The sequence below is a fragment of the Salvelinus sp. IW2-2015 genome, linkage group LG8 (genome assembly GCF_002910315.2).
Source record: "Salvelinus sp. IW2-2015 linkage group LG8, ASM291031v2, whole genome shotgun sequence".
In the NCBI taxonomy this organism is placed as follows: domain Eukaryota; kingdom Metazoa; phylum Chordata; class Actinopteri; order Salmoniformes; family Salmonidae; genus Salvelinus; species Salvelinus sp. IW2-2015.
The window spans coordinates 40,548,245-40,572,745 of record NC_036848.1 but is presented as its reverse complement, the minus strand read 5'-3'; the positions used below and the strand labels follow the sequence as shown (position 1 = coordinate 40,572,745).

General features: G+C 42.6%; 4 protein-coding genes and 1 long non-coding RNA gene across 6 annotated transcripts; 2 read left to right on the top strand and 3 right to left on the bottom strand.

The window, feature by feature from the left end:
- Positions 1-657: 657 nt before the first annotated feature.
- On the top strand, positions 658-9,728 carry mlst8 (MTOR associated protein, LST8 homolog (S. cerevisiae)). The gene is made up of 9 exons (XM_023993374.2): positions 658-830; positions 1,343-1,499; positions 1,792-1,843; positions 1,932-2,094; positions 2,191-2,266; positions 4,801-4,953; positions 7,143-7,267; positions 7,400-7,563; positions 9,201-9,728. The coding sequence occupies exons 2-9, from the start codon at positions 1,365-1,367 to the stop codon at positions 9,317-9,319; spliced, it is 987 nt and encodes a 328-aa protein (XP_023849142.1). The 5' UTR covers positions 658-830; positions 1,343-1,364; the 3' UTR covers positions 9,320-9,728.
- Positions 9,729-9,861: 133 nt separating this feature from the next.
- On the bottom strand, positions 9,862-14,551 carry bricd5 (BRICHOS domain containing 5). The gene is made up of 6 exons (XM_023993377.2): positions 14,294-14,551; positions 13,550-13,681; positions 13,199-13,339; positions 12,902-13,009; positions 11,107-11,248; positions 9,862-10,377 (listed from the first exon to the last, which is right to left on the bottom strand). The coding sequence occupies exons 1-6, from the start codon at positions 14,348-14,350 to the stop codon at positions 10,283-10,285; spliced, it is 675 nt and encodes a 224-aa protein (XP_023849145.1). The 5' UTR covers positions 14,351-14,551; the 3' UTR covers positions 9,862-10,282.
- A 215-nt stretch (positions 14,552-14,766) lies between these two features.
- Positions 14,767-17,489, bottom strand: pgp (phosphoglycolate phosphatase). The gene is made up of 2 exons (XM_023993376.2): positions 16,555-17,489; positions 14,767-16,245 (listed from the first exon to the last, which is right to left on the bottom strand). Exons 1-2 carry the CDS (start codon positions 17,147-17,149, stop codon positions 15,920-15,922), a joined length of 921 nt encoding a protein of 306 aa, XP_023849144.1. The 5' UTR covers positions 17,150-17,489; the 3' UTR covers positions 14,767-15,919.
- Positions 17,489-19,286, top strand: LOC111967926 (uncharacterized). 2 transcript variants are annotated; one of them, XR_002877806.2, is made up of 4 exons: positions 17,817-18,696; positions 18,792-18,835; positions 18,958-19,031; positions 19,136-19,286. It is a non-coding gene; the product is annotated as an uncharacterized lncRNA (long non-coding RNA). The 2 variants fall into 2 exon arrangements; XR_002877805.2 differs by having other exon boundaries at positions 17,489-18,835.
- Positions 19,287-19,587: 301 nt separating this feature from the next.
- Positions 19,588-24,258, bottom strand: zdhhc4 (zinc finger DHHC-type palmitoyltransferase 4). The gene is made up of 7 exons (XM_023993373.1): positions 23,955-24,258; positions 23,528-23,658; positions 23,325-23,398; positions 21,601-21,779; positions 21,249-21,374; positions 20,788-21,032; positions 19,588-20,028 (listed from the first exon to the last, which is right to left on the bottom strand). Exons 2-7 carry the CDS (start codon positions 23,648-23,650, stop codon positions 19,726-19,728), a joined length of 1,050 nt encoding a protein of 349 aa, XP_023849141.1. The 5' UTR covers positions 23,651-23,658; positions 23,955-24,258; the 3' UTR covers positions 19,588-19,725.
- Between the last annotated feature and the right edge of the window lie 243 nt (positions 24,259-24,501).

Here is a 24,501-nt window from a genome sequence, read left to right as displayed (position 1 = left end):
GTTAAGGCTACTATAACTTTTGAATACTGTAGTGTCTTTTTAAAGCACTATACAGGTAGTATACTTCGTTATTTTATTTATATTTGTGTTTTTTGTAAAGCATTCTTGCCTGATTTAGGATGCGTTCGTAAATTCGCTCTAGCTATCTACTCGGATTTCATAGCCCTTGTCAGTGTGCCAGAGCGCAGAATAACTGATGAATTTATGAATGCTCAACACCAGTATGGCCTGTAAACGACGGCAAAAAAAAACTATTTAAATTGTTGCCAGCAGCACAGTTAGTCACCGGCGCTCTGGATGTCATGAAAACAGCCTAACCAGCTCTGCGAGGGCAAGTAAAATGGTCAGAGTGAGGTGTTCTCTCATTTGTGCCTGGAACTAGCTAGCAAGTTAGCCAACGTTAGCCAGTTAGCTTGGGTTCTTGACTGCCGTTGTGAGGTCAGAACGCTAGGATAAACCCTACTCCTCCGCCAGAGCGTCCAGTGTGCGCTCTGAATTTACAAACGCGGACTCTGGCACTCCAGATTGAATTTACGAACGCACCCTTTGTCTATATTATATTGTTACTTTGAAAAAATAAACAAACATATCGAGCTACCTCGCTATCAGACACATTTTCGTATATGAAGCCAGTAGGCGGTGGTAATAGACCAGTAAGGAAGAAGCTAACCGGAACCAATGTAGTTTGAAACCGGAACCTAGCGTAAAGTACTTATTGCAGTGAGGGAACTATTAGTCCGACGCCCTACAGTATTTCCGGAAAAAACACAAGCAAGGCTATTTACAGCTTTCACATCACTTTTGTCATTAAAATATTACATATCTTGGAGGTAAGGTAATATTTTTCTTTGCTAGTGCCATTTGCACACGATTTGTCTGGATGTCATCCATGTCACCAAATGGTTTAACAAACTAAATAGACAAGGCGACTAGCTAGCATAGCTYGATAACTTTGCTCTAGTCCATCGCGCGATGATAATACGAGTTGCCCTTGCTCTCTGGCACGTTAAATTGATTATTTCATAGAATATTTTAAGATTTATTTTAATGACCGACTGACTTTAATATATTTTAGAAACTCACTAAAGTAAAAATGTTACTACTGTGCTGGAGAAACACTAAATGTAGCTCTGGTTGACACAATATCAAATGCATGCGCATGGACCAGAGTTACTAAAGGATAGCTCCACTTACGTCTGGCAAGTTGTTGACGTGCTGTCAGAAATACTTGATATCTAAGTAACAGTGATATAAAGTTATTGTTCACAGGCATTATTACTCACTGCATTATTGTTCTTCAATGCCTCCAATATTTGACACTGTTTTACGGCTCCTTTTGCAGTGACAACATACAGCACTCGAGCATGAACGTGAACCAGGGCCAGGGGACAGTGGGGAGTGACCCGGTGATTCTGGCCACCGCTGGATATGACCACACAGTGCGGTTCTGGCAGGCCCACAGCGGCATCTGCACCAGGACAGTCCAGCACCAGGACTCTGTATCCTTACCTTCGCCTGCTTCACTCAAATCTATCAAGAGAGACATTTCTTGCTGGTTTTGCCTTTATTTCGTTTCAAGATCCCATGTCATTGTTGGTTGTAACAACTTAGAAAGGCCTCCAACTCCTTGATTAGAGATATTTAAATATTTTTTAATAAACATCCCCTAGTGAGCACAATATGTTGATAACATATTTTCAAACAAAAATATGTATTTTGATCCTAGGGCCGTTAATGCACAATTACTATAGCTTAGCTACCTTTAATTATTTTCTTAACCAATACTTTCAGCAAGTGAACTCCCTCGAAGTTACTCCCGACAGAAGTATGATTGCTGCTGCAGGTTTGTGCAGAAATAAAATATTCACACCCATACTCATCATAATCATTAACATGGTACTTGACTGTGTATCTTTTCTTCTATTCCAAAGGTTATCAACACATCCGTATGTATGATCTAAACTCCAACAACCCAAACCCGGTCATAAACTATGATGGCGTCAGTAAGAACATTACGTCAGTGGGCTTCCATGAGGACGGCCGCTGGATGTACACAGGAGGAGAGGACTGCATGGCTCGCATCTGGGACCTGAGGTACTCTTGATAATATGGCGACTGTCGCTTCCTGCTGTGTTTCTGCCTGCCTGCTATGGAATTCTCACCAAGCTACATATATTGCTCTGGTCCTAGGTCAAGGAACCTGCAATGCCAGAGGATCTTTCAGGTCAATGCTCCCATCAACTGTGTATGCCTTCATCCCAACCAGGTAAGTCAGTGTCTCAAAAGCGATTAATGAAATATGCCACCACTAGAGGGAGCACTGTGACTGATACAGTACTGTCTGAGTTGTGCCAAAGACGATACAGTATGAAGGTAGGCTAAAACTGCTTCTCCAAAATAAATCCCTGATCACACTTGTAGGCGATGTCATAGCGACGTTGGCTAGCTAGGCTTATGCGTAGAAACACGCCATTGGGTCTAACTGTCGTCTCACGCCGAACTGCGCATGTGCAGGCCGTCAAATCAAAGACACTCCTTCGATATAAAAGTTGTTTTGACGAAAATGAAAACGTCAGTTTGTCACTTTCACGAGGTTGGAATAATAACATGTTCAATTACTTAAGACATTGGCTCAAATCTAGGTTGTCCCTTTAGATTTTGAGAAAATGAACAACATTGACTTCTCAAACCCCAGCCTGGTTTGTTTTGCAAGTGTTCCCGGAAGTCTTGCGATGTTGCGCCTCTGAGTTCAGCAGCTCTTTGGTTGTACTGTAACTGTTGATAAACACCTAGGTTAATCCTTGCCTTCTTTAAAGCGGCAATCAGCAGTTGAAACAAAAACAAAGCGTACTCAAATCAAACGTTTTTGGTCACATGCCGATATTATTGCGGGTGTTACGAAATGCTTGTGTTCTTAGCTCCAACAGTGCTGTAGTATCTAACAATACACACATCTAAAATAATGGAATTAAGAAACATAAATGTTAGGACGAGCAATGTCGGAGTGGCATTGACTATAATACAGTAGAATAGAATAAAGTATATACATATGAGATGAGTAAAGCAGTATGTAAACATTATTAAAGTGACTAGTGTTCCATTATTAAAGTGGCCAGTGATTCCAAGTCTATGTATATAGGGCAGCAGCCTCTAAGGTGCAGGGTTGAGTAACGGGGTGGTAGCTGGCTAGTGATGGCTATTTAACAGTCTCATGGCCTTGAGATAGAAGCTGTTTTTCAGTCTGTCGGTCCCAGATTTGATGTACCTGCAATGACCTCATCTTCTGGATGATAGCGGGGTGAACAGGCCGTGCTTCAGGTGGTTGATGTACTTGATGTTCTTTTTGACCTTCATGTGACATTGGGTGCTGTAGGTGTCCTGGAGGGCAGACAGTGCCCCCAATGTTGCGTTGTGCAGACCGCACCACTTTCTGGAGAGCCCTGCGGTTGCGGGCGGCGCAGTTGCCGTACCAGGTGGTGATGCAGCCCGACAGGATGCACTCAATTGTGCATCTGTAAAAGTTTGAGGGTCTTAGGGGCCAAGCCGAATTTCTTCAGTCTCCTGAGGTTGAAGAGGCGCTGTTACGCCTTGAAACCCACACTGTCTGTGTGGGTGGACCATTTCAGTTTGTCAGTGATGTGTACGCCGAGGGACTTGAAGCTTTTCACCTTCGCGGTCCCGTCGATGTAGATGGGAGTGTGCTCCCTCTGCTGTATCTTGAAGTCCACAATCAGCTCCTTCGTTTTGTTGATGTTGAGGTTATTTTCCTGGCACCACTCCGCCAGGGCCCTTACCTCCCTGTAGGCTGTCTCGTCATTGTCTGTAATCAGGCCTACTACTGCTGTGTCTTCTGAACATGATGATTGAGTTGGAGGCGTGCGTGGTCACGCAGTCATGGGTGAACAGGGAGTACAGGAGGCGGCTGAGCATGCACCCTTGTGGGGTCCCTGTGTTGAGGATCCGCGAAGTGGAGGTGTTGTTTACTACCTTCACCACCTGGGGGCGGCCCGTCAGGAAGTCCAGGATCCAGTTGCACAGTTCAGACTTAGGGCCTTGAGCTTAATGATGAGCTTGGAGGGTACTATGGTGTTGAAGGCTGAGCTATAGTCAATGAACAGGATTCTTACATATGTATTCCTTTTATCCAGATGGGATAGGGCAGTTTGCAGTGCGATGGCGATTGCATCGTCTGTGGATCTATTGGGGCTGTAAGCAAATTGAAGTGGGTCTAGGATGTCAGGTAAGGTAGAGGTGATATTATCCTTAACTAGCCTCTCAAAGCACTTCATGATGACAGTAGTGAGTGCTATGAGGCGGTAGTCATTTAGTTCAGTTACCTTTGCTTTCCTGGATACAGGAACAATGGTGGACATCTTGAAGGAAATGGGAACAGCAGACTGGGATAGGGAGAGATCGAATATGTCCGTAAACAATCCAGCCAGCTGGTCCCTGCCACTGTTTCGGTAAATAGCTGAGGGATTGGGCTGGAGAAACGTAACCACTCTCAAATTCATGGACAGAGCTATGAATGCAAGGACTGACTATCCATGATAACAAAATGATAGTTTTATCCATGTTCTGATGGTCTACAGTGTTTGTTTACATTTACTTTGTTTACAGACAGGAGTCAAACAAGCTTATTTGGGGTTTTGATGGGGTATGGAAGTTGAATTTAGCTCATGGGTACATATAATTAATTTATAAGTCCAAAAATGTATGTAGCAACTGCATATTGACCCTTTTTTTAAATTCTGATTATTGTATCTAATTGATTCTCAATCAGGCTTGTGTATTTTCCAGGCTGAATTGATCGTGGGGGACCAGAGCGGTGTGATCCATATCTGGGATCTGAAGACCGATCACAATGAGCAGCTTATTCCTGAACCAGAAGTGTCCATCAACTCAGTCCACATCGACCCAGACGCCAGCTACATGGCAGCAGTCAATAGCTCGGTCAGTATGCTGAAAAAATAATTTTGTTATACTGGACACTCTAGTACAGGGATGGGCAACTTTGATGGGGTTGGGGCCAGAATTTTTTTTAACTCATCATGAGGTGCCACAGTTTCTCACGGGTCTGTGCAACTATAGTGCCAGTCAAAAGTTTGGACACACCTACTCATTCCAGTGTTTTTCTTTATCTTTACTATTTTCTACATTGTAGAATAATAGTGAAGACATCAAAACTATGAAATAACACATATGGAATCATGTAGTAACCAATTTTTTTTTTGACAAATCAAAATATATTATATCTGAGTGAGACTCAATAACCAAATCAATGGGGGCCCCCAGCCGGTAATTCGACATTGATAACAAGTTTAGATAGTTTAGCGCCCAGCTAACTTGGCAATCTAAAAAGGTTAGCTGACTGACATAACAAGAGGTGCATTTCGAAATGTCACCTTCTGTAGTCTCTATTCTAACTCGAAACAGTAAGTTGAAACCCCGACCGAGGGCCTTCAAGAATGGCCAGTTGCCCATCCCTGTTTTAGAGTTAATTTTGTCTAATATGACACATTTTTCCATGGGGTGTAGAGGAAATGTTTTAAAGCACGTTTGCTGCAATTCTACACATTTTGTCATGGGGCTGAGAGAAGATTTAGCAATTCTATAACTAATTTCATTCAATTCTACTAATTTTGCAATTGGTCGGAGAGGAAAATTAGCTGTTTTAAAGCAAATTTCGTGCAAATCTAAACATTTCGACCATGATAAGTTTAGATAGCTGGCTGCTAAACTATACTGAACAAAAATATAAATGCAACAATTTCAAAGATTTTACTGAGTTACAGTTCATAGAAGGAAATCAGTCAATTGAAATAAATTAATTGGGCCCTAATCTATGGATTTCACATGGCTGGGCAGGGGTGCAGACATGAATGGGCCTGGGAGGGCAAAGGCCCACCCACTGGGGAGCCAGGCCCAGCCAATCAGAATACGTTTTCCCCACATGGGCTTTATTACAGACCAAAATACTCCTCCGTTTCATCAGCTGTCTGGGTGGCTGGTCTCAGACAATCCTGCAGGTGGTTACACGTGGTCTGCGGTTGTGAGGCCAGTTGGACGTACTGCCAAATTTTCTAAAATGACTTTGGAGGCGGCTTATGGTAGAGAAATGAATATTAAATTCTTTGGCTACAGCTCCGGTGGACATTCCTGCAGTCAGCATGCCAATTTGTGGCAATCTGTGGCGTTGTGACATAACTGCACATTTTAGTGGCCTTTTATTGTCCTCAGCACAAGGTGCATCTGTGTAATGATCATGCTGTTTAATAAGGATCGGACCCAAATCTAACTGCCTGTAGCTCAGGACCTCAGTCAAGGATATGCATATTTCTGATACCATTTGAAAGGAAACACTTTGAAGTTTGTAGAAATGTGAAATTAATGTAGGAGAATATAACACATTAGATCTGTTAGCTCGTATTTTTGTTCCATCTTTGAAATGCAAGAGAGGCCAATATATGATTTAGTAATCTAGGCGCAATTTAGATTTTGGCCACTAGATGCCAGCAGTGTGTGTGCAAAGTCGTAGACTGATCCAATGAACCATTGCATTTCTGTTCAAAATGCTGTATCAAGACTGCCCAAATGTGCCTAATTGGTTTATTAATACATTTTCAAGTTCATAACTGTGCGCACTCAAACAATAGCATGGTATTCTTTCACTGTAATAGCTACTGTAAATTGGACAGTGCAGTTAGATTAACACGAATCTAAGCTTTCTGCCCATATCAGATATGTCTATGTCCCGGGAAATGTTCTTGTTACTTACAACCTCATGCTAATCACATTAGCGCACGTTAGCTCAACCGTCCCGCAGGGGGGGACACCGATCCTGTAGAGGTTTTAATCAGCTTCTTGATATGCCATACCTGTCAGGTGGATGGATTATCTTGGCAAAGGAGAAATGCTCACTAACAGGGATGTAAACAAATTTGTGCACAAAATTTGAGAGAAATAAGCTTTTTGTGCGTATGGAAAATGGAACATTTCTGGTATCTTTTTTATTTCAGCTCATGAAACATGGGACAAACACTTTACATGTTGCGTTTATTTTTTTGTTTAGAATAATTTACCAATTTTTTTAAAAAGTGCTAATTTGAGTTTAAATTGTGATCACTGTCCATCTCTCACAGGGAAACTGTTACGTGTGGAACCTGGCAGGAGGGATGGGTGACGAGGTGACACAGCTCATCCCCAAAACCAAGATCCCAGCTCATAAGCGCTACTCCCTCCGCTGCAAATTTAGTCCTGATTCCACGTGAGTACACCACACACATTTTTTAAGGAATGTGTGCATAATCCAAAATTAACTATTTAGAAGTAGGAAGCTTTGATTGCATGTCTTGTATAGTTACTGTATATGTGACTTAACTGTGTCTTTTCCCCACAGGCTGCTGGCGACCTGCTCGGCGGACCAGACGTGTAAGATCTGGAGAACATCTAACTTCTCTCTGATGACAGAGCTGAGCATCAAGAGTAACAACCCTGGAGAGACGTCCCGAGGTTGGATGTGGGACTGTGCCTTCTCTGGAGACTCACAGTACATTGTAACAGGTCAGTGTTATATTTCTTCCCAGTGTGTTTTATTATAATAACAACTAAATGATTAATGTGTATTTACACTTTATCTAGCTCTGTTCCTGTAGGTTTTCACTCCAACCCTACTCTAGCGCACCCGATTCTAACAATTAGCTGGTTGATAAGCTGATCAGTTTAGTTACAGCTGGGGTTTGAGCAAAAACCTACAGGAAGGTAGCTCTCCAGGAATAGGGTTGGAGAGCCCTGATCTAGGGTAAGGGATAGTTTTTGCTGTAGGAAAGTGACTGACATCCGTCCTTTGTAGTGTGGCTAGATTGTGATGATTATTCCTGAGCCACGATGTCATGGAGCCTCAAACTCATTAGTTAACTCACTTTTGGGCAGTTCTGACTTGTGCTCCAATGGATCGATGTGATGATGTCACTCTTGCTGCTGGTGAGTCTCTGATCCACCTCTACGCAGACGACACCATTCTGTATACTTCTGGCCCTTCTTTGGACACTGTGTTAACTACCCTCCAGACGAGCTTCAATGCCATTACAGCTCTCCTTCCGTGGCCTCCAACTGCTCTTAAATACAAGTAAAACTAAATGCATGCTCTTCAACCGATCGCTGCCCACACCTGCCCGCCCGTCCAGTATCACTACTCTGGACGGTTCTGACTTAGAATATGTGGACAACTACAAATACCTAGGTGTCTGGTTAGACTGTAAACTCTCCTTCCAGACTCACATCAAACATCTCCAATTCAAAATTAAATCTAGAATTGGCTTCCTATTTCGCAAACAAAGCATCCTTCACTCATGCTGCCAAACATACCCTCGTAAAACTGACCATCCTACCGATCCTCAACTTCGGCGATGTCATTTACAAAATAGCCTCCAACACTCTACTCAACACAAATTGGATGCATCCGTTTTGTCACCAACGCCACATATACTACCCACCACTGTGACCTGTACGCTCTCGTTGGCTGGCCCTCGTTTCATACTCGTCGCCAAACCCACTGGCTTCAGGCCATCTACAAGATCCTGCTAGGTAAAGCCCCGCCTTATCTCAGCTCACTGGTCACCATAGCAGCACCCACCCGTAGCACGCGCTCCAGCAGGTATATATCACTGGTCACCCCAAAAGCCAATTCCTCCTTTGGCCGCCTCTCCTTCCAGTTCTCTGCTCCCAATGCCTGGAACGAACTACAAAAATCACTGAAACTGGAGACACTTATCTCCCTCACTAGCTTTAAGCACCAGCTGTCAGAGCAGCGCACAGATCACTGCACCTGTACATAGCCCATCTGTAAATAGCCCAAACAACTACCTCATCCCCTACTGTATTTATTTATTTATCTTGCTCCTTTGCACCCCAGTATTTCAACTTTGCACATTCATCTACTGCACATTTACCATTCCATTGCTATATTGTATTTACTTTGCCACCATGGCCTATTTATTCCCTTACCTCCCTTCTCACCTCATTTGCACACTTTGTATATAGACTTGTTTTTCTACTGTATTATTGACTGTATGTGTCGAACTGCTTTGCTTTGTCTTGGCCAGGTCGCAGTTGTAAATGAGAACTTGTTCTCAACTTGCCTACCTGGTTAAATAAAACATTTAAAAATAGATCAGTAAATGTGATAAATTTCCTTCCAGCCTCCTCTGACAACCTGGCACGGCTGTGGTGTGTGGAGACTGGTGAGATCAAGAGGGAGTACAGCGGCCATCAGAAAGCTGTGGTGTGTCTGGCCTTTAACGACAGCGTACTGGGCTGAGGAGACAGCAGCAGTGGACTCCAGTGGATGAGAAGGAGCTACACTACAGCGAAGCTCTGTGACTGTGTATATATATATATCCACACACCCGTCTGTCTGCTTCCACAAAAGCTTTTTGACTTATCAGGATAAGAGTGATGAGAGGCTGTTTTTATATTTCTCATAAGGACCACATTTTGACAGATTGGGGATACAAGGAGGTCTATGGGCTTGTTTGTGTCTTATAGCTTGGGCAAGGAGTTTCCTTACCATGAAAAACTCTGGGCCATAGCTAGATTAATGTATTTGTGTTCAATAGCTTAATCAAAGGTGAAAAACGGATGGATATCTGTAATGTGGACTGAGTCCCATGTGTGACTGTACAGGATATGATGAATTCCAGTAAAGACTAACTGGTGTGTAACATTTACTCTGTGGTGCTTTTGTCTTGATTCTCTGTTTAATACATCGTACCAGGAACTACCTCAAAGAAGGCTTTGTTTTTTAGTCTGAAGTGTTGGAAAGATTCTATTTCCTTTCACTATAGTAAAAGAGACAATACGTATTTTACACAACTGTTCTTTATTGGAGTAATCAAGTAATTTAACACACTCCAATAATCAGGAATGGTTACACACACAATGACTCATCTGCTGTGGGTTGCAGTACAGGAAATAACAAGCACAAAAAAAACGGACTCTTATACTCTGCCACAAGGGAAGGTATTAAACATGAAGGGAGGGTGACGAGGGGAGTCTGCAGATAAACTTGACAGCTTGTTTCCGTCCCTTGGAATGGGAAGGACTGGGGCGAAAGCTTAGAAGGGACTAAGGTAGCTGCAGTATTGAGTCAAAGCTGGCTGCTGTTCCCCGGTTGTATTCAAATAGTTTTTTTTGTAGCCGGCGACTTAGCAGGGATGAGAAGGAGCACTTTGTTTCCCTGATCAGTGCTGGTATGTTCTGCCTGAGAGTGGATGATGGCAGGTCACTCCGGCAGGTAGTAGAAGCAGACAGACACACAGATGTTACTAGGGAAGCAGATGTCAATGCAGAAGTAGACCAGACGCTGTTTACCTGGACCTTCAGAGAGAGGTTTGTTACTGAACATGCAGTTTGGTAGCGAAGACAAAACAAAACCCAAGTGGTGTAAAGTAAAAATAGCAGTGAGTTCAGCCTAAAGGTTGTGCTTCTTATTTACTTCTGGCACACTGCAAAGGTCACACAGCACTTCAGTTTAGCATTATGCTAACTAACTGTAGCAGGTATATCACTAGTGCAATATCTAACCCTTACTATAGCAGAGAGCACTGATAGCTAACTATTTGAGAGGATGGCTACTCAATCACCAAGTGAGTAAAACTGGAAATACGGTTCCATTAACAGATGCTAGTTGGCTTGCATACTTTGGGGTTTTGCAGTGATGTAAAGATAACTTACTAGAAAATGTCTAGTAAAAGTCACCCAGTAAAATACTAGAGTAAAAGTCTAAAAGTTTACTGCTGCGACACTGCAAAGGTCACACAGCACAGTAGGTTAGGATTATGTTTCTCACTCTGCCCTATTCTGGAAAGAGCTGCCAACACACAGGGAGGACACGCTCTCCCTCAGTCTGAGGAACTTGTTTTACAAAAGAGCCCCTGGTCTTTCTTTGTATGAATTATGACTTGATTTATCCCAGAATTGAATATAAAATTGGACCCACTTTAAAATAAAACAGTCCACAGTTACAAATGTACATCATTGTATAAATGCCAAGGCAAGTGAATGTGTATTTAGCATGTAGCTATAAATGTGAAGAAGGGTACTCACCGTCTTGTCTCCTGGTCCAGTGGATGGAGCTGTGTCGACACAGAGCCTGTAGAGGCTCCTCCAGGGTGGACACATCAACCTGACTGCCCCCCATCACCCCCAGGAACTCTGTCTGTCTCCGGGTCTCATTCCCCAACAACACCTGGCAGAAGATGAACACATTTCTCTCAGGATTATGAATGATGAGAGCAAGCTAAAGGGACAGCAAAAGAGGAATTATGATTGTATTGCTTGTGAGGTCACCTCAGTGGTTTTTCTAACAACAAATACAAGTTGTGTCAATTAAGATTATATATAAGGATAGAACAGTGTGCTTTGGCAGACATGAAACTCAAGCTGCCATTATAGAGCAGTATCTCTATTAGATCACTTCAGTGGTCTATGCCAGGTTTACACTCAACCCTGAATCATTCTCAGCTGAACTCTGGTCTCTCTCATTTGGCACAATGGCCATTTAGTAATTGCACCATTTACACTGGTGATGAGTCCGATAGGGACCACTTAAAGTGCGTTATGCCTGAGCGAGCCTTCTAACAGCCCGATTCCCTCTACTCTAAAGAGCATTATGCTGCAGAACAGATATTTTGCTCTCAGAAAGGCCCAGCCTTTTCTATGTGGATGAAGTCTATCCATTAAATCAGACACTTAATGACCACAATCAGTGGGTGGTTCTCGTGCTGAAGTATAGTTCTACGAGATACTTAATACCGTGAGAGTCAGAACTCAAATACAAACGACTATGTTTCTATCAGATAGCATGGGAAAAGGATAAAACACTTGGGATTTTGGCATACGTGGCATATTTCTCTTTTGAGTTTATATGCAACTTAAGTCTGTACAACCAATTAATGATTGAACGAGTCCAGCTGCACAATGGCCCATAACTATGGGGTAATGAACCGGTAATTAACTAATGACATGAGTAATCATACACCAGCTCTTGTGAATAAATGAATTATCCTAGGCCCTGATAACCATGATTCAATCTGATATGAGCAAGTAATCGACTCATAAAGTAAAAGCTAATGGGCCTCAAAATAAAATAACTAACAAATACCCAGCAAGGACACCGGTAGATATCGTCATGGCCCTGTAGATACACAGTACCACAGCAGAAAAGCAACCCATTCATTCTGCAATGACCATTGACATTGACCAAACATAGCAAAAAATCACACCTCATTAAAGATGTCCACTGTAGGACTGGCCCTTCCCTCGCTAACCAACCATGGTCTCGCCACTTTCTCCAGCCCAGTGAAGCCTTAACAAACCCAGTAGTCCCCAGACAGAGTGGCCATTGTGCAGATCTGAGCCTCACTGCTGTCCCAACCTGTAAGGGGATCCAGGGAAGAGAAAGGTCTAGGAGGATCAGATGCCCTGAGGAATTCAGTCCTGGAGAGACACTACACTATAAACATGTAAGGCCTTGTTCGGTCTATTACCTCCCACTCGTTCTCTGGACAGAGAGGAGGGATGCTAAAATCAACACTACTAAGTTCAATAGGGTCTGGCTGGCCATGGAGTGAGACAGAGATGGCACTAAGCTATGAGTCACTTACAATTATCCACCCCCACTGCCAACTCACACATTAGTAACAGTGTAAGGTAACAGGGCACCCTCAACTGAGAGCCGGCTGACACAGTAGGGTGTTTCTGCGTACTCTTTAGTTGTTGCCATGCCAATAAGTCCCTATGTAACATATTTTCTTTGCATGGTAACAGGCTCATATAAAGTGAAATCCAAAATAGTATGTTTCATACACTGTTATATGTTGGAAAGGTGAAACATCTTTACCGTTTGCATTGACTGCTGGAGAAGGGACTGCATGTTTTCATAGTCAGATCTCTCCATCTTACTCAGGTAGCAAGTCTCCTGGTTCATAGGTTTGTAACATATCAAACCCTGCACAAACAAACATACCACAATGTCAGTTCAGCATCCATTGAAGCTCAGTTCTAGCATGGGAAACTGTTTCTAGACAACCAGCCTTTTACAATGCAACAATGTGGAATAAGGAAACAGCCATACAAACAGAAAGGTTCACTGCAGCTTGCCTCAGTTCAATACACTTTCAACAGGTCTGCTTCTTACATGTTTGATGTCAAAGAGCACGGTGGATGTGTGGTTGGCCGGTGAGGTCACAGAATAGGTCACCAGGTCGTTGTGCTTGTCCACCAATGCTGATTGGTTGATCAGGGTTCCAGTCAGATCCGGAACTGTGATTCTGACAACCTGTAAGGACCACAGTAGAGGGATAGGTTTACTCAATGTAAACTCATTATCAACATTGTGATTGTACAAGTGTGAGCGAATATTTTGTACATCAACCACAGTCATGTGTGCATCTATGTTAGATTGGGCTACAACACCTCACAGTTTTAATGCCAAATTACAAAGCAACGTGTTCCGACAGGTGAATCAGGTGAGAGTTGTGTCTCCCACCTGTGCGTCGGGCTGTCTGACCCATAGATGCCCCCTGACGCCGAGGGCGATGATGACCAGGAGGAGAGTGGCACTGAGGGTCACCCAGAATGCCTTGTGTGGGAACTGGCAGGACACTGTTGGACCCTCGTCCTGAGGAGACCATACACAACAACAGCTTATCACAATCTACATAGCCACTTGTCTGGGTGAGTGTCTGACTGTTTCTGCATTCAACAACATTGTTGACTTCAACAACAAGTTTGTTAAAACTGAAATAGAATGACACACTATACCCTATGACAACGATCATCAACTTGATTCAGCCGGGGGAGGATGGTCAGGGGGGGCAGAACATAATGACAAATAACTTGTAGACTGCAAATTGACCGCAAGCCCAAACAGATATATTTAACTAAAACATAATAACTTCAAATCTTGCTTACATTTGTATACGATCATGTCTCTCTATATATAATGCTAGGGAATACTTGGGAACAGATTTCCAAAACTTCAATCACTTGGAGCTGATTTCCTGGTATTTTTTGCTCAGAAAACTTGGGGGGGCAAATAAAGCCACCAGTTGGGGACCCTGCTCTGTGAGTATTGCACAAATAACATTACCACAACTTAGTCTTTCTACCTGTATGAAAATAACTTTTCCAAGAGCAACAAAATCATTGAGGCGAATAAAAAAAAATCGGACTTTTGCCACAGATCATTTAAGCCACCACTGAGCAAGGTACAGATGAGTCCCACTCCTACCATGTGTTGTGAATCCTCCAACCCGGTGGTTTCTGAACGTTTCCAACACCTCACCATCCTGCGTCCGGTGACTTCTCTTCTCTCACTCCGACTTCACCCTTCTTCTCTCACCTATCTGCATCGAGCTGCGGTCATGACCAGCACTGAGTGAGACGCTCTGCGATACACCTGGCCAACTTCTCTCTCTCGCTCTCTGTAGACCTGTCCCCCCCTCTCCTCCCCCTCACAGACACACGTGACAGTCCAAACCCTTTGGCCGGCTACCCTCACCCTAGACAATGGACAAAGGAGTGAGACAAACTCACCTCTGTGGACAGGCTCTGTCATCGGCCATGGCAGGGTGATATGAGGAATGGACTGAAGGACCGTCCAGTCGATGAAAGGCCAAGGTGACTTTAAGAGCTTCTGTGTTAATAACACCAGGGTCCAGCACAGCCCACTGTGTTGAAGTTAACACAATCCACAGGGAAGCCTTTAATTTTGGAAAAGGTATGTTTATTTTTTATCAGTGTTTGATTGACTTGAGTCAAGGTGAATACTGTTGTCAAGGACAGAGGATGATACAGTAGTTTGATTATTGTATTGGCAGTACAGACAATCTAACGTATTATAGACACTTAGTTACTAAGAAGACTGACATTATGTTACATTAAAACACACTTAACAAGATCATTGATTATTGCGCAAACCCCTAACCTAATTGAATGGGAACAAAAGGTAGTTCTATTTTTACAATACATCAGGATACAATAAGAGTATAACCCAGTTTATGTATACTTCCTCACGTGAATGGGTAATGTAAGTGGCAATAAACACAGCATTGGTACAGTGAACGTGAGAGTGGACAACATAAGATATATAATTCCTGATGAATTGTCACTGTACTCCAGTTTACTGTATTTCTGCATAGCTCTCTGCCTTGATAAATATTGAGTGATGTGATTTCAAATGTATGCACACAGATGAGGGAAATACCCAAAAGGAGTGTGTACACATTTCCTCCGACTGTGTTTGAGATCATTGCTACAGAGGGATATTGAGCAAAGAACACAGGCCTTGCATAGCCCTTCTTCCTTTTCACCCAAACACACAGCACATACTTCTCTACCATTTCCTGAACAACTCATTTGAAAAAAAATCGAAATCCATTTATCAACGCTGGAAATCAGGAGTGGCTAACCCTCGTCCTGGAGAGCTACTGGGTGTGCTGGGCAGGCTTTTGTTCCAGCCCTGCTATTTGTTTCCTTTTTTTCTGGTGAATTAATGTGGTGCATTACAGCAGGGCTGGAACAAAGGCTTGCACACCCAGTAGCTCTCCATGAGGAGTCGGCTACACCGGCTGTATATCTTGAATATATATATATATTCAGCCATAGCATACTGTAGTTAAAATAACTTTAATATAGGTTTGTTCTGTTGCAGTCTTAGTATAATCGAAGCAGTTGATTAACTCTCTGTACCTTCCTGAATTTTCACATCTGTAATCCGGAAACAAGCCTGGGTTTTCAGACGCACACAGTCCTTAACGGTCCTTTATAATTAATCAATATTAATCGAATTATCATCTATTAAGGCTAAAGTCTCACTGAGATAAAAACCTATTTTTCTTTTCCACGCCCTGACTGGTTATCCTTGTAGAGCAGGCAGAAGTTCTGCAATACTCTCTACGTAGTAGTCAGGTACCATCCCAAGGCGTTTTGGACAGCCACTCTCCTGATGGGCCTCAGCGTCGGCCACAGTGGACACCCCGGTCAGGGTCAGCAGGGTCTTCAGGCCACAGTTGGACCCCAGCAGAATGTCCGTGTCCAACCGGTCCCCCACCATGAGGCAGCGGGTGCGGTCCAGGCCGAACTGGCTGGCCACACAGTCGTACATGAAGTGGTTGGGCTTTCCCACCGTCTGGGCCTGGCGCTGGGCTGCGGTCTCCACAGCCTTCAGGATACAGCCCGTCCCTGGTGGAGACAGAGAGGGGAAGACATTCAGTGTTGTTGACACATGCTCAAACATACAGTAAGAGATGAAAGATCTGACTTGGGGCAGTGGAAAACCCCTCATGTTATCGCATCACACTGGCTCTCTGTAAGCTACTAAAGATCATTAGCACAGCACTCATGTAGCCTCCCTGTATGTGAGCACTACGGACTATGCCAGAGGTCTGGCCCGTTGTGGCACAGATGGTGTGCACTCCATGTGTACGGTAACCACAGTCTTGTTGGCTCATACTCCAGCTGTTGTCTCTGCACAGACAACATCCTACTTACCTGGGACAGCTTTGCCTCCTTCCAGGGGCAGTCTGGTGTCAGTGTTGGTTCCCACCAGTAGACAGTCAGGGTTGTTGAGGTACTGCAGGGCTCTGTTCAGTTTCATGTAACTGAAGTGCTCATCAAACCCAACAACCACAGCCTTCACCTCAGGGTCCAGGGGCACGTTTGCCCAATCGATCTGGACACCTGATATCAGATCAGGCCCCACACCTGTCTGTTGGATCCCAACCTTTTCTAGTTCCTGCCTCATTGCATTGCTTCCTATGAGATACACTTTGCCCTGTAGTCTGGAGACATGTTTTAGGTACATTGCAGAGCAGTACGCCGTTCCAAACACCTCATCCTCAGTTGCGTTGAATCCCATCAATGCCAGTTTGTCTGCATACATCTTTCTAGTTTTAGTGCTGTTGTTGGTGACGAAAAACACTTTCTTTCCATTCTTCTTGAGCAGGTTGATAACGTCAGGGGCGCCAGGGATCGCCTGATCCCCTCGCCAGATGACACCATCACAGTCAAAGAGGACACTGTCCACAGAATCTAACATTTGCTTTATTAAGGAACCGTTCAGCCGGGTGCATTTTGACACAGCCATTGGGAAAACGTATGCGTACTGTCAGCTACCGGTATCTCTTGTTCCTCGATCAGTCAGTGTCCAAAAATAACTGGCTAGCTACTGTATGCTACCACTTTCTTGCAGACTAGCCACGATGTTTAGCGCAAAATGTACAAGAACAATCACCCCGAAGTAATATGACATTCAATTTAAGCACGAGTACTATTTCGTTTGATCTTGCAGTTGAATCATTTGGTGTCTTCAATAACGATTTATTGCGAAGTTTCCTGACCTTATATCATTGCATCAAATCCATACTGTAACACACTTCCGCACCGGTTTAAAGTGACACGAGCATCCATGTGCCCTTTTCCGGGTTCCTTGCTAGGTTCAAAATATACAGGTTAAGGGTGCGTTCGTAAATTAACTTTGGCTATGTACGATTTCAGAGCACTCTCGTCTGTGTGCAAGAGCGCTGAATAACTGATGCATTTACAAACGTGCAACACGTTGAATATGACCATTGTCAGTAAACGTCGGCAAAAAACGTAATTAAATTGTTGCCAGCAGCACAGTTACAGTCACCAACGATATGGATAACATGAAAACAGCCTAACCAGCTCTGCTAGGGCGAGTAAAATGGTCAGAGTGAGGTGTTCTCTCATTTGTGTCTGACAGTAGCTAGCAAGTTAGTCAACGTTAGCCAGTTAGCTTGGGTGCTTGACTGCCGTTGTGAGGTCAGAACGCTAGGATCAACCCTACTCCTCCGCCAGAGCGTCCAGTGTCCAATTTATGAACAGACAATCCGGTAACGCTCTGAATTTACGAACGACAACAGCGCAATTTACGAACACACCCCCTAGGTTCCTTGCGGATCAACCTCATACTCTGGGACGTAAAATAGTGTTATGTCTTGAGACATTTTATTTTGGAATGTTGAACATTTCAAATTCGTGGATCATTCTTCAGTCAATTGACAGATGATGCAAGACTCAAAAACGACCTGGAGGATTTACAAACTGTTACAAAAGTATTTTAATATGTAATGCATGTTTAGCCCAAACAATATTTTGTCCATATGAAGAAATATGTTAATGACATCTTGTTTTATATTATGCAGACTCTGGTTAGCTATCTAGTAGCTAAAAGCTATCTAGTAGCTAACAACTGTCATTAGCTAGCATAGCAATTATAGTAAAAAACGATGTAGCTAGCTAGTTCAATCTCTGAAAGGCATGTTACTTTTTTCAGTTGCCCATGAAGTCCATGCGGGATCAGAAAGAGGAGAAGGGATCATGTCAAATGTCTCAACCTCGGTGATAGCTCAGTCATCACCATCTGATTATATAAAGATGTTTCAAGACATGTTGAGACAAAGCTGATCTACTCTAACACCTGACTGCAATTCTTGTCTTTTCTGTGCAGTTTTATTTAATAGAGAATACATCTAAATGTTACATGAAATATATGCCCAAAATAAATGGCTGGTGGATTAGATGTTTTTGTTTTGTTGATCAACCTCACATGCTGCAGAGTAGACTGGATTTATCGGAGTGCTAACCTCTATGCATGAATATGCTGACGAGGTAAATTATGACTGGATGCTTGTATCTGCTTTTTGCTTTCACACGTGCTTTAATAGTTATTGTGTAATGAACATGACCCATTTCTCTTTTGTCAGGATATAAGGATGGAATACATGTCAACAGCTCCGACTCAATCAAGGTAAGCGGTCACCCAGCAAATACAAGTGAGAGCAGTGCATCCAAAAATGAACAAGACACATGTAATGTTAATTTCTTCCCACGAGAACAGTACTTAACAGATTCTTTCTATTTTCACACTAGAAATAGAATAAAACTAGGGTCCTATCTGGTGTCAAACATTAAGCCCTCGTGGATGGTAGGGCTTTCTGCTTCAGGTGAGCTATTCAGAATTAAGGTACAAGAAAATAGCAGGGTAGAGGCAGTATTGTTATTGAAGTTGCTGTATTTATATGATACATAACTACATATTTTCCAGCAGATTAAGCAATAGAAGCTCTGAGATCTCCAAACAAGAGATGACTATCTGGCTGTAAAGACTTGAAGATAGTTGTTTGGAGTTCTATAACACCTTTACCAAATTATTTTGTTGCTTCTGCCTCTTAATTGTCAATAAATCTAGATTACTTTGATTTGGTGTGCAGGTCAATTTGTGCATGAGTTCTGGAGTGAATGATTAGTATTTAGAACTAATAAAACGTCTCAAGACATATTTCCAAGACGTGTCTAAAGACGTCTTCATTTTAGTCTTAAAGACATGGTTGGTGATGGCTGGGTATGTTGTGCAAGCAGCGAGCAAAGCTCCAAATGCATGTCTGAATGAAAATGAATTACCTGTAGGCATGATATGCATCCTTACTTCCTCTAATACACAATTAAACTTGATAGGCATAGATCATCTGCAAATTCATCTCAAGGAACAGACAACAGGGAAAAAGTGTAAACAACCTTTATTGCCAGTTAGAAAAATATTTAAAATCCCCAAAATCCACATACCAACAACAATATCTTTAAAAAATAAATATAAATGACAAACATTCAGTACTGTAGCTACTGTAGCTAGTGTTGAACTCAATTATCTTTTCTCTGCACGGGACGGAGGGGGAAAAATATCTCCCCCAGGTTTCTAAGCACCCCTCTACTATAGAACCACCTTTTGGACTGGTCAGAGGCTGGCAGACCACAGAGGTGGTCAGGTGAAGGTGAGGGGTGGCAGTGCTGGCAGACATTCCCTCGTCCCTTGTACCACTCGTTGGAGGTCTGGTTGACCAGAGCTAGGTAGGAGTGGAACATGGCGTAGCCCGCCAGGAGCAGGAAGACGAAGACTAGGAAGCCCAGCATAAACACGATCCTGGGGAAGGTCAGGAACAGGTGCTGGGGAGAGGCAGAGGAAATATACACTGAGTGTACAAAATATTAACACCTGCTCTTTCCATGAGACTGACCAGCTGAATCCAGGTAAAAGCTATGATCCACTTCAAATCAGTGTAGATGAAGGGGAGGAGAGGAGGCAGCTTAAAGAAGGATTTTTAAGCCTTGAGACATGGATTGTGTATGTGTTCAATTCAGAGGGTGAATGAGCTACACAAAATATTTAAGTGCCTTTGAATGGGGTACGTAAGTAGGTGCCAGGCGCACCGATTTGTGTCAAGAACGGCAATGCTGCTGGGTTTTCCCACACTCAACAGTTTCCCATGTGTATCAATAACGGTCCACCACCCAAAGGACATCCAGCCAACCTGTGGGAAGCATTGGAGTCAACATGGGCCAGCATCCCTGTGGAATGCTTTCGACACCTTGTAGTAGAGTCCATGCCCTGCCGAATTGAGGTTATTCTGAGGAGAAAATGGGCGTGGGGGAAGAGTTCTTAATGTTTTGTACACTCAGTCTATATGTGGGAAGTGAATTTAAAATATAATAAAAAATAAATAGTACATCTGTAAACTGAGACAAAGTGTGTGGTGATTTCTGTGGCACATTAATGGAACTAGATAGGATTTAATTCATGACATTCATATTTAAATGAATTAAATCAGACTTGCTGGGTTTAAACAGGCAGAAGGAAATACTAACTCCATGTAAACATCAGGCACCGATATCATTGTGTGTGTGTCTGTATGTCCAGTCTTTCACCTGTATGACAAAGAGCATCCCTGCCTGCTGTTGCTGCCCATCATCATCTATGTAACGGGCTTGTAGGATGCCTGACCGCATTACAGCGTGCAGTAACATGTCCACCGTCAGTAGTGCCATGTCTGCTGCCATGGCACACACACTCAGCAGGTAGAGAAGGAAGTACCGGGTGTTCTGAGCGCCGATGCAGTTGTTGACCCAGACACAGTGGTGGTCGAAGCGCTGTACACACCTATTGCAGACTCCTTGACAAAACAAGGGGAACACATTGGCTAGTCAATACAGTTTAGAGCAAATAATAGTAGCAGTTATACATTATTATGTAACAATACATCTTAGGATGTTATACGCTGTTCTGAGAAGTATAGTTTATAAACTGTACTATGCCTATATAGTAGACATTCAAAGGTACAGTATTAGATCTAATGCCTGTGACTAAAAGCCAAATCTGTACTACTTACTACAGTGTTTTGAGCGAGCAGGTTTGACCAGCTGACAGGTTGGACAGCAGACTCCTGGGTGGAACATCCTCTTGTCATATGGGTATACCTGGAGCTGACCAGCATGTCGCTTCTTTGTAACTGTACCTACAGAGAAAGAGCGTACTTAAATTATATTCATGGTGGGATTGTATTGCACAATACAATGTGCATCCATAAGAGTTTATAAAAGGACTAGCAGGAGCCTGTTCAGTAGGTGTCATGATATTCCTCAGGAGGAAACTTTACAGAACGTTCACTTCAGATAATACATTACTATGTTGTGATTTTCTGTCTACTAAATAGGCCCTAGTCTGGGTTATAGTTGACTTACCAGGTTCCCTTCTAATGCAGAGGTAGAAGAAGCAGGATTTGACCACCAGTAGAACATAAGGGACTGATAGGCTGGAGAGAGTGGTGTCCATGTCCCTGCAGTATCCAAACACCTCATAGGTGAACTCTGTGTACACGGCGCCCTCCAGTAAGATATGGAGATAGATAAACATTCTGTTCCTATGAGGAGACAATGGCAAACAGTTAATCAGAGGGACTGTGTTTTTTAAAATCTATTCAATATAACAATTTTCAAAACTAGGGTTGACCCCATTTAGTCGACAGGCTGTTGTTCAACCGATCATTTTTTAGTTGGGAAGTTGCAAAGAAAACAACTAAATTCTGCCATGTCTTGATTGACGCCTGTGGACTAATCCATTGCAGAGGCTGCGGGGATGGCACACCAGTAGTACATTTCCCTTTAATTCCCATAATTTCTAATCTACAAATGTTTATTTAGTTACTGTAATTTCTGTTAATGTCAATATATTATTATTTTACAATTCTTATTGTCAAATGACAACTTTGTTTGCAGAGCACACAACCTAGGCTACACTTGTGAGAAACAAGTTTAGGTTTGTTTCATTCCATTTACGAGTCGGCAAATATAGGCTTATAAATGTGCCCATTTGGGGATCTGATAGTATTTCTGATTGTCTTAACTCACCACCACTAATGTGCTGTAGAGCTTCTAAAAAAATATATTTTAAATTCAAAACAGCAAGTATTTTTTAATATCCATTGAGAATGACAATAGTTCCTCAATCTTTCCAGCTCTCTCCCTTGCGATAACCACTCGGTGTAAAAGAGAAAGAAAATGTAATTCTCTGATCAGGTGGGAAAGTCATAAAATAGACCTACCTGAAATTATTTTCCCTTGTACAAATAGCCTACAGCTGTGTCTGTCCGGAGCTCACTGGTGTGGGAAACTGAGAGTCCAACATTTTTTATACAATGTTGCAAGTTTGTTAGCAGGGCTGAATGGACCAAGTTGATACAATGTTTTAAGTTCCTTGCAGAAAGGCCATGCATAACAACCAATGTGATTTTATTTTATTTTTTAAAGATAATCGGGATATGTTCTACCTGCAAGCTGCAATGTTGTAATTTGTTGGCTTTTTTTATGTAGGCTATTTTTACATAGTTGGCAATGTCAATAGAAGTTACTTCTAGATTTGTATAGCCTCATTTTCATAGCATTTTTATTAATCACACATGACAATGATTTTGCGATATGAATACTTTATTATAAAACAAATGAAACAGTTCCACGAAAATGTAATCATAACTGGCACGCAGATCGGTAGAAATTGTCAATTAAATTGGCACTCCAAATGTAAAAGGTTGCTGACCCCTGGTGTAGCCCATTACCGGCGATTTTGCGAGGGTAATGGCAGAATCTGCGAAGTCCAGCAGTAGTGGGAGGTGGTAGTTCGGGAACATGTTTTTTTTCTTCTGGTTAGGCTATCTCTGGCTCCCTTGAGTCATGTGTGTGTCTTAATTATTTAATCACAGTGTGCTTAAAGCGTCAGACAAGCTCAGTAGACTTCATATAGCCTTGGTGATTTTATTAAAACACATACGGTGTGTCTATATATGGAAAACTACACGTTTTAAAATTTCAACCAGTCGATTGGTTGAAAGAACAGAAGACTGTTTTTAGTCGGGACAGTCCTAAAAAATAAATAAAACATTTAAGTTGTGATTTCCAGGTTGTTCACTTACCGTTGATGAAATAGCATGTGCAAGGTCCTCTGTGTAAAGTTTCGAAGCCATAGTGGTGTCCAAGGTGCTATTACCTGTCAAACAAAATAAGAGCATACTTTCATAAATGAACATCTCTATGGTTATGGCTATAATTACAATGGCGCTATAGCACCACTTTGTGTACCTTTCGAGAAGTGCCGTACTCTGGTACTCTATCTTACCTTTGTCACCGAGTCGAAAAGTAAACCAAAAGGAGTTTGTTGCTGACCAGAATATTTACAAACCAAGGCAATGCAGGTCAGCACAACCACCACATAGATAGCAAATAGTGTGAGGAAATCCATTTGTTAACCTGTCAGAATAGGAAACATGTCAGGAACATCGTAGGAAACAGCCTACTGTTAGATAACTGGCTGTCAAGCACCGACTGACTAGAAATAACTAACGTTTAGCTAACTTATCATCGTAGTGTAAGTAAATGTAATTATTAAACCTTTGCTAATGTTAAAAGACGCAGGTGCTCAGGTTGGTTAGCAACGACAGGTTAACAAGCTAGTGCTTCCTTCCACATTTCACTGACATAGCTAGCCTAGTTGAACAGTAGCTGAGAGTTAGCTACTTACTTAATCGAGTCACCTTGTTACTTACCCTCTTTGTGGGATGTACAATTCATAATTTAAATGTGTGCCTTAACTAGCGTTGCAGTAAACTTCATTAACTTCCTTGGACCATTTTCTTGCACGGTGTGGGTGTCTTCACTTCCGTAGCATTCTTCTTCTTCATCGGTCAGATCGGTGGAGTTTAACAGCGGTTGGCATCCAATATGTCGCATTACCGCTCCCAACTGGACTATAGTATAAATCCATTATACTTTGCGATACAAAATGGAAAACTTCCGTAGCATGTTGCTAACGTTTCTAACATTGTTTTTATAGCGCAGCTGTTCTTCTACTACTTTAAATTTGAATTGGCAGATCGCAACCGAGAGGTGCATATACCGCCACCTATTGTACTGTAGTGTTAGGCCGGTGAAAAGGGAAGAATAATTGCCCTATCAACTAACCCTACACCTATTAAAACCTCACCACTATTCCACTACTTGGCCCTATCTGATCCTACAACAGCTCAGCTACACCAACCTTAATAAACCAACCTTTCTGAAGCACATGTTATTCCTATCACTCTCTATTAGCCT